We start from the raw sequence: 12,507 nt of genomic DNA on the forward strand, positions 1-12,507 counted from the left end.
GTGTTGTACAGCATTCGTGACACACACAACACTTCTCCCATCTTCCAGGACCTTGAAGAATTCAATCCAGATAGATTTGACGAAGACCAAATGAAAAGCAAGAATCTTCGCTTCCATTACCTGCCTTTTGGAGATGGTGTTAGACGGTGCCTTGGTAAAGAGCTTGCAAAACTCATCCTGAAAGTCTTTGCGATTGAGTTGGTCCGCGTCAGTCATTGGGAGTTAACCACCAGGACCTTTCCCAAGATGCTATTGCTGCCAATCGTGCACCCTGCTGATGGACTACAAGTGCGGTTTTTCAGCTCAGTTTAGGAACATTGAACACTATTTCTGAAGGAAACGCGAGTGGTGCAATGCGATGGAATCTTTAAGAACTCACTATCATGCTGGACCTTACAAATTGCAAGTAGCATTTTTCAATTCGAGGGGGGGGGGGGGGGGTGATATAGCATCGACGAGAACTTGTAACTGATCAATGTGTGATCAAACTTAGATGTGTGAGCAGAGAGACAGAGGGGTGTAAAATGAGGGTAGAAGCAATAGGTAGCAAGGTGAAAAGTAAAAGTGCTGAGGAAGAGGATTTCTTGGAATGTATGCGGGATAGTTTTCTAAACCAACATGTAGAGAAACCAACGAGAGAGCTGGCTATTCTAGACTGGGTATTGAGTAATGAGGAAGGGTTAGTTAGTAGTCTTGTTGTGTGTGGCCCCTTGGGCAAGAGTGACCATAATATGGTTGAGTTCTCCATTAGGATAGAGTGACATAATTAATTCAGAAACAAGGGTTCTGAACTTAAAGAAAGGTAACTTTGAGGGTATGAGACGTGAATTGGCCAAGATAGACTGGCAATTGATTCTCAAAAGGGTTGACGGTGGATATGCAATGGAAGGCATTTAAAGGCTGCATGGATGAACTACAACAATTGTTCATCCCAGTTTCGCAAAAAATAAATCAGGGAAGGTAGTGCATCCGTGGATAACAAGGGAAATCAGGGATAGTATCAAAACAAAAGATGAAACATACAAATTAGCCAGAAAAAGCAGCCTAAAGGAGGGTAGTTGAGGCCACAGTTCATTGGCTATATTTAAGAGGGAGTTAGATGTAGCCCTTGTGGCTAAAGGGGTCAGAGGGTATGGAGAGAAGGCAGGTACAGGATAGTGAGTTGGATGATCAGCCATGATCATATTGAATGGCAGTGCAGGCTCGAAGGGCCGAATGGCCTACTCCTGCACCTATTTTCTATGTTTCTACCAAGTAATATCATTAACACGCTCGGGCAAAGGAATACACATAAGAACATTAAACTTATTCGAAGGTGCAAGGGGATTTTTGGACCCAGTGTCAACATTAATCATTTAGAGTATTGTAGACACAGAGTGTTGAGGAGTAACTCAGGTCAGGCAGCATCTCTGGAGAGAAGGAATAGTTAACATTTTGGGTCAAGGCCTTCAGAGTATAGTGTCAGTTCTGGACACAATGTTATAGGAAAGATGTTGTCAAATTGGAAAGGGTACGGAGAAGATTTATGTTGCCAGGACTCGAGGGTCTGGTCTGTAGGGAGAGATTGAGAAGGCTGGGACTCTATTCCTTGGAGCACAGGAGGATGAGGGGTGATCTTATAGAGGTGTATAAAATCATGAGAGGAATAAATCGCGTAGATGCAGTCTCTTGCCAAGAGTAGGGCAATCGAGAACCAGAGGACATGGGTTTAAGGTGAAGGGGGAAAGATTTAACAGGAATCTAAGGGGTAACTTTTTCACACAAAGGGTGGTGGGTGTATGGGACAAGCTGCCAGAGGAGGTAGTTGAGGCAGGGGCTATTGCAACTTTTAAGAAACAGTTAGACAGGTAGATGGATAGGACGGGTTTAGAAAGATATGGGCTAAAGCAAGCAGGTGGGACATGTTGGTTGGTGTGGGCAAGTTGGGACGAAGGGCCTGTTTCCAGGCTGTATCACTCTAAACATTTTCACGTGCCCAAGTTTTATTAAGATAACATAACATTTGTACTTGCTTCTTCCACAGCTTGTACAGTGAGATTTTTTTTTAAAACTTTGCACATCAGCAACTCATGGGCTTGAGTTGCTGGATTAGGGGCCAATCAGCAACACTTGTGCTGTTGACTCTGGGTTGAGGCATTCCAATGATTTTAAGTTAACTAACCCAACTTTCCAAACTCAGTACACGTTGAATTCAGTACATTATTAAAACGAATGATGATTACCAGATTTTACCAACCTTTGAAATGCATATCCACTTTTTATATATATAACATTTCTCTCAAATCCTTTTTATGCACAATTGTCATGTTATTACATTTCCACAATGTACTGCAATCAATATGACAGCATTTGAAAGGTCAATGCACTGTAGGGAAGATGTGGAGGTTTTGGAGAGGGTGCAGCAGAGGTTCACCAGAATGTTGCCTGGATTGGATTGTATTAGCTACAAAAATGAGCTTGGCAAATGTGGAGAGATTTTTCATGGAACATCAGAGGTTCAGTTTTGGATTCAGTCCAATGAAAGTTGCACAACTGTAATTTTTGATTTAATTATTTACCCTCTCATTTGCTTTCATCTAAAATAAAGTTGGAATCATTAAGCACATTTTTGCTATTTCAGCTTTTATTTCTGCCTTTGCTTATTCTAATCACTTCTTTGTAGAAATGTACTTTTCATAGCTAACTCCATAACACACTTCTTTTAATAGCTGATTTATTTAACTAAAATGAAACTGTTTTAAATGTGGACTTGATGTCAGAACATCAGGTGAATAGTGAGGCAAATCACTGGGGTGGGAGATTGCAACCTTCACGTTTCGACTAATGCAATTAACCCGACAAATAGATCAAAAAACAAGTTGACTTACAGTTTTAGGCTGTACACACCCTACGCAAGAAGATTGATATTTAATACACCCAACTGAAAAGTGGCAAACCCCAACAAGAGATTTTGATCAGTTTCTATTTCATTGTACCTCATAACTGTTCAAAGAGGTTCATCACAATAATTTGGTGAAGACTCCTTAAATAAAACATGAATTTAAATTAACAAATGTACAACTGATTCTCCACATTATTTGTCATTTAAAATCAGGATGAAGAGGTTCGCGTGTATAAACACTCAGTTTAATATTCAAACAATACAGCTCAACAATTAGTAAAAAGGGCAAGGTGTGTGTGTTAATGTGTTGACTGTGAAGCTTAACTGCATCATCCGCTGCACCCCGCCAGCTGTGGGCCCAGATCACCGCAGGTCCACGCGAGTGCTCGAGCTCAATTGTTCAAGACCAAAGTGGCTCGGCCCCCACAATGTAGATTGGAATGTTTTTGGCAATTTTCAACTATGGATAATTTGCATCTGCTCCTAATAATGCACATTGATAATTTACTAACACATGAAGCAGCTGCATTCCATGCCTGGCTCAGTTTCTAATTTATGCTCATAAATACAGGCAACAAAATACAATCAAAGCTTCAGTTTGGAATGCAGTCAGATCGAGAAGTGTCAAAATAAGAACTCGACTACAAGCAAATAATTCAGATTCATTTGTTCCACTTGTTTGTACATATATTTAAATTTAACTGGTCTTGCAGGAACTACAGATGCTGGTTTAAACCAAAGATAGACACAAAAAGCTTGAGTAACTCAGCGGGTCAGACAGCATCTATGGAGAAAAGAAATAGGTGTCTTTTCAGGTCGGAAGAAGGGTTTTGACCCAAAATGTCACCTATTATTTTCCTCCTGAGATGTTGCCTGACCCACTGAGTTACTGCAGCTTTTTTTTAATCTATCTTTGAATACATCCATCCATCCTTAATTTATCTAATGCACACCCATGATTTGTGTAATTTCTAATTTATTGAACTGTTTATTTAATTATATGGGCTGACAGTTTTGATTGGCACCTGACAATAACTAATCAAGCAATGCGTTTTGGATAACAAAAGTAGAATGTGCTGGAAATATTTGACGGGTCAGGCAGCATCTCGAGGGAGTGAGAGAGAGAGAGAGAACAGGTGCCTTTTTTCTAGGTTGATGATCTTCAATTGGAATTGAGTTCTGATGTTTTGGATTCTCTGCCACTGAATTCACTAGATGTTTTCAAGAGAGTGTTAGATATAACTCTTAGGGCTAACGGAATCAAGGGATATGGGGAGAAAACAGGAACGGTGTACTGATTTTGGATGATCAGCCATGATCCTATTTTCTATGTTTCTAATTCAAAGACTTGATTCTTTCAACAACTTCTTTCACCAATAACAATATAAAAGTTTTTATTGTTTAGTGTTCAGGTATGACAGATTCTCCATTCTAGCCAACCTTTTCAACAGCACAATTTTAAACAAACAAAATAAACCAACAATTTCACATTTTATCATTTAAAACATTTCCAACTGTTTCTAGACACATCAAGGTTAGAAGAAATGGTTTAAAAGCAAACAATTTAAAACAACAACGTCAAATATGAAATGTAAGGAAGCCAGTCGACATATTTCACTACCCATTTTTCAATGAGTAACTTGCTGACCAAGCTGCTTATTGCAGCATCTACTTCAGCTATTTTCTACTTGGAAGGTACATTGAAGCTCGATGAGCCATCTGACATTCCCAAGCAGAACTGGTGTGCAACCACACCTGCACAGCAACTGGGAACACTCTCCGTCAAGCAAGTAATCGGCATTGCAATCCTCCGCACCAATTCTAAACCCTTGTTTGGAAGGCAAGTGATGTATCAAGGCTTCATTGTTTTGTATTTGGTTCATTATAGATCAAAATCAAGGAACAATGCTTAAACAGTTTGAATACAAAACAATATCTGTCCAAAGACCACAGATTTAAACAAGAATACATCACAGTTATAATGGGCAATGATTTAATATGTCTGAATACTTTAAATACCAATACCATCTCAGAGGTCTACTGGGTACACTCTTAGTTCTAGAAGACAAGCACGCTTGCTTTAAGGAACACATAAGCAAGAATTTGAGTTAAATGCGGATGAAGACAAAGATAACAAGCCACTTCATGTGTATATTTAGGACAGTGAAACAGAAACCCCTCACCTTATCTTTGACACCAGCTGCAGAACACAATAACCCATAGCTTTTGGAGCATCTCTAATGAAATGTTCATTTTGCCACTGTATTATGTTCCATGTAGACAGTAAAATATCTTTGCTTTATATTTTGGACTTTCTAAATACTCCATATTGATATTGAGAAAATGTACAATTGATGAAAGGAAAAAAACAATGGATTTTTTAATTGATCAATTCTGTGAAAATTGAGCTGTTTGGATTTTTATGGAATACTATCTTTTTTAATGTAAAAAATACCTCGAATCGCATTAAAATGTGTACACAGTGCCTTTGAGTCCATGCATGCGTGACTGCACATGCATAATTTATGCAAATATATAATATATGGTTACACTATATTGTTAATATGCAAATCTGAAGCAACACTTGCAATTCCTGCCTCTTAACTATCCATTTGAAAGGTTATAATGGCTCAAAATGAATGCAGCAAAGACAGCAGTGGGAATAAACTCAAAGAAACCCCACCATTCCATTCCAGATGTTGTGTTTTCATGCAGGTAAGATGCAAATATCTAAACTCCCGAGAGTCACTATGTTGTATAAAAGTCCTGACTTCACTGAGCTCTTCAATATATTTGACTAAAGTAGAAAATCGTGGGCAGCGAAAAAGAGTGAACACACAATAGAGGTTGTTAACATTATCCCAAGTGTACAATAGTCTAAAAATATAAACAACATTGTTGGGAACTTTCAAGATACATTTTTTTATTCTTGCATTGAGAATCAGTTGGTTGGTCATTCAGATTTGTTAAACCTTCCTTTTGTCAATTTAGGACTTGACAAGTTGACAGGGACTACAGTGCCTCAAGTTACAATTTAAAATTAATACAACAACAGTAATATTAAAAAGAAACTATTTCTGCAATTAAAATCTTAACAACCATAGTTATTTCCATAACATCTAACCATAACATTAACTAAACACTTGGTCCTAATGACACTGCATGTGACAGTGGTCAGTCAGTAAGAGTTGTACATTTTCTGGTACAAACAAAATCATACAAGTGATATCTGCAATTTCTTTGTTTAATTTGTAATATCACAACAAGAATGGAATATGGTTTTTCAAAATGCTTACAAAACTAAACTAGTTGATTGCTTTCATGGAATAACTAATCTTTTGGGGAGAGAAATAGATTTACACAACACTTTATGGTAATTTATGTTGGGAAGATGGCGAGATCAAATTCAAATGCACTTTGTACATTTACACACTGACACTTTGTTTACAGGTGACAATATTTCCTATTTATATAAGACTGAATAAATGTATAAATAAAGGAGTATTTTAAGAGAGTAGACCATGTGGTACATTTTTCCACACACTCAAGGAATCCTAAAAAAAGTGTACTTAGTTTGGTTTGAGATGGATGGATATTAGTGTTGGTCCAATGTATTACAAACCCAGATTACAAAATCCCCATTTATGGTTGTAAACATAACAGAACTACAACTGTAATTTTAACTAGCAAGGAACACTGATGGATGTGATCAATTTTCTTTTAACCTTACATTTATTACCATTTCATTTCTTAAAATGGATTACTTTCAGAAGAATATTCACTCCATCACTATCAGTTACAATGTTATCAATTAATCTGAAAAAACATGGCCAGCGATGAGTGTTAAAAGTTCATCTTTCACCAACAAATTTCAGATGTTTAAACAGAATCAATATTGCATGCTACAAGCTTTTGATGCAATGGGCTATTTTTGTGACAATGCAATGTCCACACTTTAAAAAGATTTTGAACCATATTTCCACTACTGAAGTTTGAAAATATAGGTACGATGAGAAACAGAACAGAGTAAATGTTTGGGGTTTTAATGAAAGATCAGGATGAGCCACTGGTAACTGAATGTCAGATTAGATAGCCCGCTACAAGTGGGGATACAATTAATGGCTTCAACACCAACAACAACAATGAATATGAAAAGTTATGACATATTGTTAATGTTTCAAAATGTTTTGCAGCCCTAAGTTTTTGAACATTGGAACACAAGACTCTTGTAAAATGTTCCAGTTCCAAATTATTAAAAGGTCATGTCCCCAGGGTTAATATCTTCAGTAATACTGAAAAGATGCTTCTCACTGGGCTGTGGTTGTAGGCGCTTGTTCAGTCACTCGGAATGACTTGCTGCTGCTTCTCTTTCCAGTACCCCACAGCTTGTTTATCCAGCACTTCCTGTAAAAATGCAAAGTAAAAGATGTTAACAACAAAAGATCTATCCTCTCAGATTGGTACAAAACTCAAGGCGACTCTACAATAGCAAAGTCAGAAACATGATAGTTAAGTTATAGAATTGTGGGTCACAGTTTAAGAATAAGGGGTTGGCCATTTAGGACTGAGATGGGGAAAAACCTTTTCACCCAGAGTTGTGAATCTGTGGAATTATCTGCCACAGAAGGTAGTGGAGGCCAATTTAGCTCTTTGGGCTAAAGGAATCAAGGATATGGGGAAAAAGCAGGAACGGGGTAGTGTTTTTGGATGATCAGCCATGGTCATATTGAATGGTGGTGGCTATGCTATATTTGCCCCACTATCCGTACACTCCAAAAGCAATTCTATGGATGAGATTTTACCAAAATATCTGAATGATGCATGAATAGTTGAATGGCGCAGTAATCAATGATGATTGGAGGATAAAAGACCCAGAAGGAAGCTACTCCCCCCTCACACAAAACAAAACAAAACATGGAGCTTTTCATTTTTCAGCGAGTGCTCTTTCAGCGAGTGCTCCAATCATCCAGTCCAGTAGGGAGCTGTAGTGGTACGAGGCGTGACTCAAGGATGGTCTGTTGCCTTCCCTGGTACCAGAGTCCAAGATGTCTCAGACCGATTGCAGGACATCCTGAAGAGGAAAGGGGGAGCAGCTGGAAGTAGTTGTGCATGTAGATACAAACGACATAGGAAAGATTCTGCAACTCGAATAGAGAGAATTAGGTAGGAGGCTGAAAAGCAGGACCTCCAGGGTAGTTATCTCTGGTTTGCTTCCAGTACCTCGTGCTAGTGAGAGTAGGGACAGAAAGATGGGGAAGCTGATTGTGTGACTCAGGAGTTGGTGCAGGGGATGGGGATTTAGTTTTCTCGATCATTGGAATCTGTTCTGGGGCAGGGGTGACGGGTTGCAACTTAACTGGAGGGGACCAACATTCTGGCAGGCAGGTTTGCTAGTGCTATACGGGTGGGTTTAAACTAAATAGTGGGAGGGAGGTCAACAAGGTGGAAGCGTATGCATGGAGTTAACATGAGGGAGAGTGCAGGGAAGGTCGCTGGAAATAACAGGACAGAAATTTTAAAAATGAAAAATACAGTAGAGGAAAATCAGGTGGTTGTGAGAGGAGGGGTGGTCAAAACCAAATTGAAGGAATTATATTTGAATGTGCGTAGCACAAGGAACAATGTGGATGAGCTTGTAACACAGTTGGAAATGGGCAGGTGTGATGTTGTTGGCATTACGAAGATGTAGCTGCAAGAGGATCGGAGCTGGGAGCTGAATATTTAGGGTTATACGTCCTATCAAAAATACAGAAAGGTGGGCAAAGGGAGTGGGGTAGCTCTGTTGGTTAGGAATTAAATTCAGTTCTTAGCAAGGGGTGACAAGGCGAGAAATTATAAGGGTAAAAAGATTCTAATGCGTCATTTACAGCCCCCCAAACAGTAGCCAGGATATAGGGTACAAGTTGCATCCAGAGATAAAATTGCCATGTAAAAAAGGCAATGCTACAGTGGTCATGGGACATTTCAATATGCAGGTAGACTGGGAAAATCAGGTTGGTACTGAACGCCAAGAAAGGGAATTTATAGAGTGCCTTCGAGATGGATTTTTAGAGCAGCTTGCAGTGGAGCCCACCAGGGAAAAGGCAATCGTGGATTTAGTGTTATGTAATGAACCAGGTTTGATAAGGGAACATAAGGAAAAGGAACCATTAGGAGGTAGCGACCCACAACATAAGTTTTAGACAAAAATGCTAGAGAAACTCAGCAGATTAAGCAGCATCTATGGAGCGAAGGAATAGGTGACGTTTCGTGTCGAGACCTTTCTTCAAACTCTTAAACAACATAAGTTTTGAGAGGGAGAAGGTGAAGTTGAATGTGTCGGTTTGCAGCTGAGCAAAGGAGACTACAGAGGCAGGAGCTGGCCAAAGTTGACTACAAAGGGACCCGAGCAGGGGTGACGTTGGAACAGTAATGACAGGAATATCTGGGAATAATCCGGAAGATGCAGGACCTTTTCTTTCCAAAGAGGAAGAAAGGTTTAAGGGGGGAAACATAGAAAATAGGTGCAGGAGTAGGCCATTTGGCCCTTTGAGCCTGCACCATTCGCCATTCAATATGATCATGGCTGATCATCCAACTCAGTATCCTGTACCTGCCTTCTCTCCATACCCCCTGATCCCTTTAGCCACAAGGGCCACATCTAACACCCTCTTAAATATAGAGGTGACCATGGCTGACAAGCGAATAGGTGACCGTGGCTGACAAGGGAAGTCAAGGACAGTATAACACTTAAAGAGAAGGCATATAACATAGCAAAGATTAGTGGGAAGCCAGAGGATTGATAAGCTTTTAAAGAACAAGAGAAGGTAACTGTAAATGCAATATGGGGAGAAAAGATGAAACACAAAGGTAAGCGAGCCAATAATATAAAAGAGGATATTGAGAGAGTTTATTCAGTTATATATATATATATATATATATATATAGAGTAAGAAAGAGGCAAGAGTGGACGTTGATGATGCTAGAGTGATAATGGGAAATAAAGAAAGGGCAGAGGAGTTGAATAACTTTTTTGCACCAGTCTTCACGGTGGAAGACACTAGCAATGTGCCTGATATTCACAAGAGTCAACGGTGCTCAAGAACATCAAGGCAATCAAAGAAAGTGACATTTCACATTCCGAGATGACTAAATGTTACTCCTTGCTAAACTGCATTACTGAGAACACAAACTGATCAGTATTCTATCTTAATGTTTCTTGTTGTTAATACTATTGCCGAACAGAAGACTTTCTTGGAAAGGGGTAGGTTCCGAAGTATAGCTAAAAAAAAAAGCTTACCTTAAGTCTCTGGTAATGTTCAATGGTGCCACAATGAGTCTGCTTCGCTGTCTCCTCTCTTGTGTAGAAGAGACAACAGAGTTTGCAGTAGAAGCCTGTTTTTGGAACAACATAATCTAATCCTGAAAGGAAGCATAGTGTGTCAGTCTTTTCTTTCCTAATATAGAATCTCTAGAAGTGATGGAGTTCACAGCTAACACAACACATGCACAAACAAAACCTACATTGGTCTCAGAAATGTCCAGAAACAGAATAACACACAAATTAATAATTAGTTGGCATCTTGCAAGACAAAATATGATGTACAAATAGCACAGTTCTCTTTTACGAGCAATTCCTTTGCTTTAATGGCCAATACATTTTAAACTAAAGAAAAAACATTTGAATTGTCTTTAAATTAATCTTGATTCAGTTCTTAAATATCAACTTTAGCTATGATCTATATCCAACCCAGCAATACGTCACAATAAGACAAATGACCAATACAATGCTCCGAGATCTAACATCACTACAATGTGATATTGCTCTAAGGAAATTAACTGGGTCCTGCTGAATGCCTACATCAACTAAAACACAAACACTGGATTCTATCACATAGAACAGTACATGCCTGCACATAACCTTATCCCTCCATTCCCTGCATTTCCATGTGCCTGTCAAAACCATTCCTAATTGGCACCATCACCAACCTCAGCAGTGCATTCCAGGCACCCACCACTCTCTGCATTAAAAAACTTGCCCCGGCTCATCTCCTTTGAACTTTGCCCCGCTCACCTTAAAGCTATGTTCTCCAGTATTTAATATTTCCAAGATAGACACAAAGCGCCGGAGTAACTCAGCGGGACAGGCAGCATCTCTGGAGACGTTTCGGGTCCCAGCCTGGGAAAAAGGCTCTCTACCCTATCTATGCCTCTCATAAATGTATATACTTCTGTCAGGTCTCCCCTCCGATGTTCCAGAGAAAACAATCAAAGAAAGCAGAGACCAAGTCTGTCCAACCTCTCCCTGTAGCTAACACCCCCCTCATCCAGGTATTGTTCTGGTACACCTCCTCTGCACCCTTTCCAAAGCTTCCACATCCTTCCTGTAATGGGGTGACCTGAAAGAGATTTAACCTAAAGGTTTCAAAACATCAAGGAAACTAATTAGCAGAATGGAACAAAGGTATTTATGTTGGTTGAGCAATTCAGGACTAGGGCTGCTCCACTGGCCACAAGCTGACCTAAGCCTTCAAGTGTGAAATCAGGAACACGTATTCACAGAGGGACCCCAAAGGAAACATTGTCACTCAGTGGGTATTCCGCATGTGGAATGAGCTGCCAGAGGAAGCTTTAGAAGCAGATAATTAGATTATCAAGACAGAGTAATAAGGGTCAAACACGTCAGATGGGCCAAAGTGTTTGATGGCCCTGGGCCTGTACTTGGGACTTGAGAAGAATATGGGGAGACCTCATTGAAACTGATCAAATAATGAAAGGCTTGGAGTGCATGTAGAGAGGATGTTTCCACTAGTGGGAGAGCATAGGGCCAGAGGGCACAGCCTCAGAATAACAGCACTGACAACAACCTGGCCCTTAACTCCAAGAAGACCAAGGAGCTCATTGTAGACTTCAGGAAGTCCAGAGGCGGCACGCACACCCCCATCCACATTAACGGGACGGAGGTGGAACGTGTTTCTAGCTTCAGGTTCCTGGGAGTCAACATCTCCGATGACCTCTCTTGGACCCACAATACCTCTACTCTGATCAAGAAGGCTCATCAGCGTCTCTTCTTCCTGAGGAGACTGAAGAAGGTCCATCTGTCTCCTCAGATCCTGGTGAACTTCTACCGCTGCACCATCGAGAGCATCCTTACCAACTGCATCACAGTATGGTATGGCAACTGCTCTGTCTCCGACCGGAAGGCATTGCACAGGGTGGTGAAAATTGCACAACGCATCACCGGTTCCTCGCTCCCCTCCATTGAGTCTGTCCAAAGCAAGCGCTGTCTGCGGAGGGCGCTCAGCATCGCCAAGGACTGCTCTCATCCCAACCATGGACTGTTTACCCTACTACCATCCGGGAGGCGCTACAGGTCCCTCCGTTGTCGAACCAGCAGGTCGAGGAACAGCAGCTTCTTTCCGGCGGCTGTCACTCTACTCAACAACGTACCTCGGGGACTGCCAATCACCCCCCCCCCCCCCCCCCGGACACTTATTATTATTTATTCAAATCGTTTGCTATGTCGCTCTTCCAGGGAGATGCTAAATGCATTTCGTTGTCTCTGTACTGTACACTGACAATGACAATTAAAATTGAATCTGAATCTGAATCTGAGAATAAAAGGACTACCTTTAGAAATAAAATGA

The 12,507-nt window shown here is 40.3% G+C and overlaps 2 protein-coding genes across 2 annotated transcripts in view; one reads left to right on the forward strand and one right to left on the reverse strand.

The window, feature by feature from the left end:
- Positions 1–4,199, forward strand: part of LOC129701869 (cytochrome P450 26B1-like) — a 15,846-nt gene extending 11,647 nt beyond the window's left edge. The window contains exon 6 of the mRNA XM_055643357.1: positions 1–4,199. This exon is cut by the window's left edge and continues 27 nt beyond it. Within this exon, the coding sequence (XP_055499332.1) occupies positions 1–312 (312 nt within the window). The 3' untranslated portion in view covers positions 313–4,199.
- Positions 4,200–5,784: 1,585 nt separating this feature from the next.
- The window catches only part of LOC129701868 (matrin-3-like), a 58,200-nt gene continuing 51,477 nt past the window's right edge, over positions 5,785–12,507 (reverse strand). The window contains exons 14-15 of the mRNA XM_055643356.1: positions 10,161–10,282; positions 5,785–7,285 (exon numbers count right to left, since the gene is read on the reverse strand). Coding sequence (XP_055499331.1) covers positions 7,217–7,285; positions 10,161–10,282 — 191 coding nt within the window. The 3' untranslated portion in view covers positions 5,785–7,216. The remainder of the gene's footprint in view (positions 7,286–10,160; positions 10,283–12,507) is intronic.

This window comes from Leucoraja erinacea, chromosome 11, assembly GCF_028641065.1.
Source record: "Leucoraja erinacea ecotype New England chromosome 11, Leri_hhj_1, whole genome shotgun sequence".
Taxonomy (NCBI): domain Eukaryota; kingdom Metazoa; phylum Chordata; class Chondrichthyes; order Rajiformes; family Rajidae; genus Leucoraja; species Leucoraja erinaceus.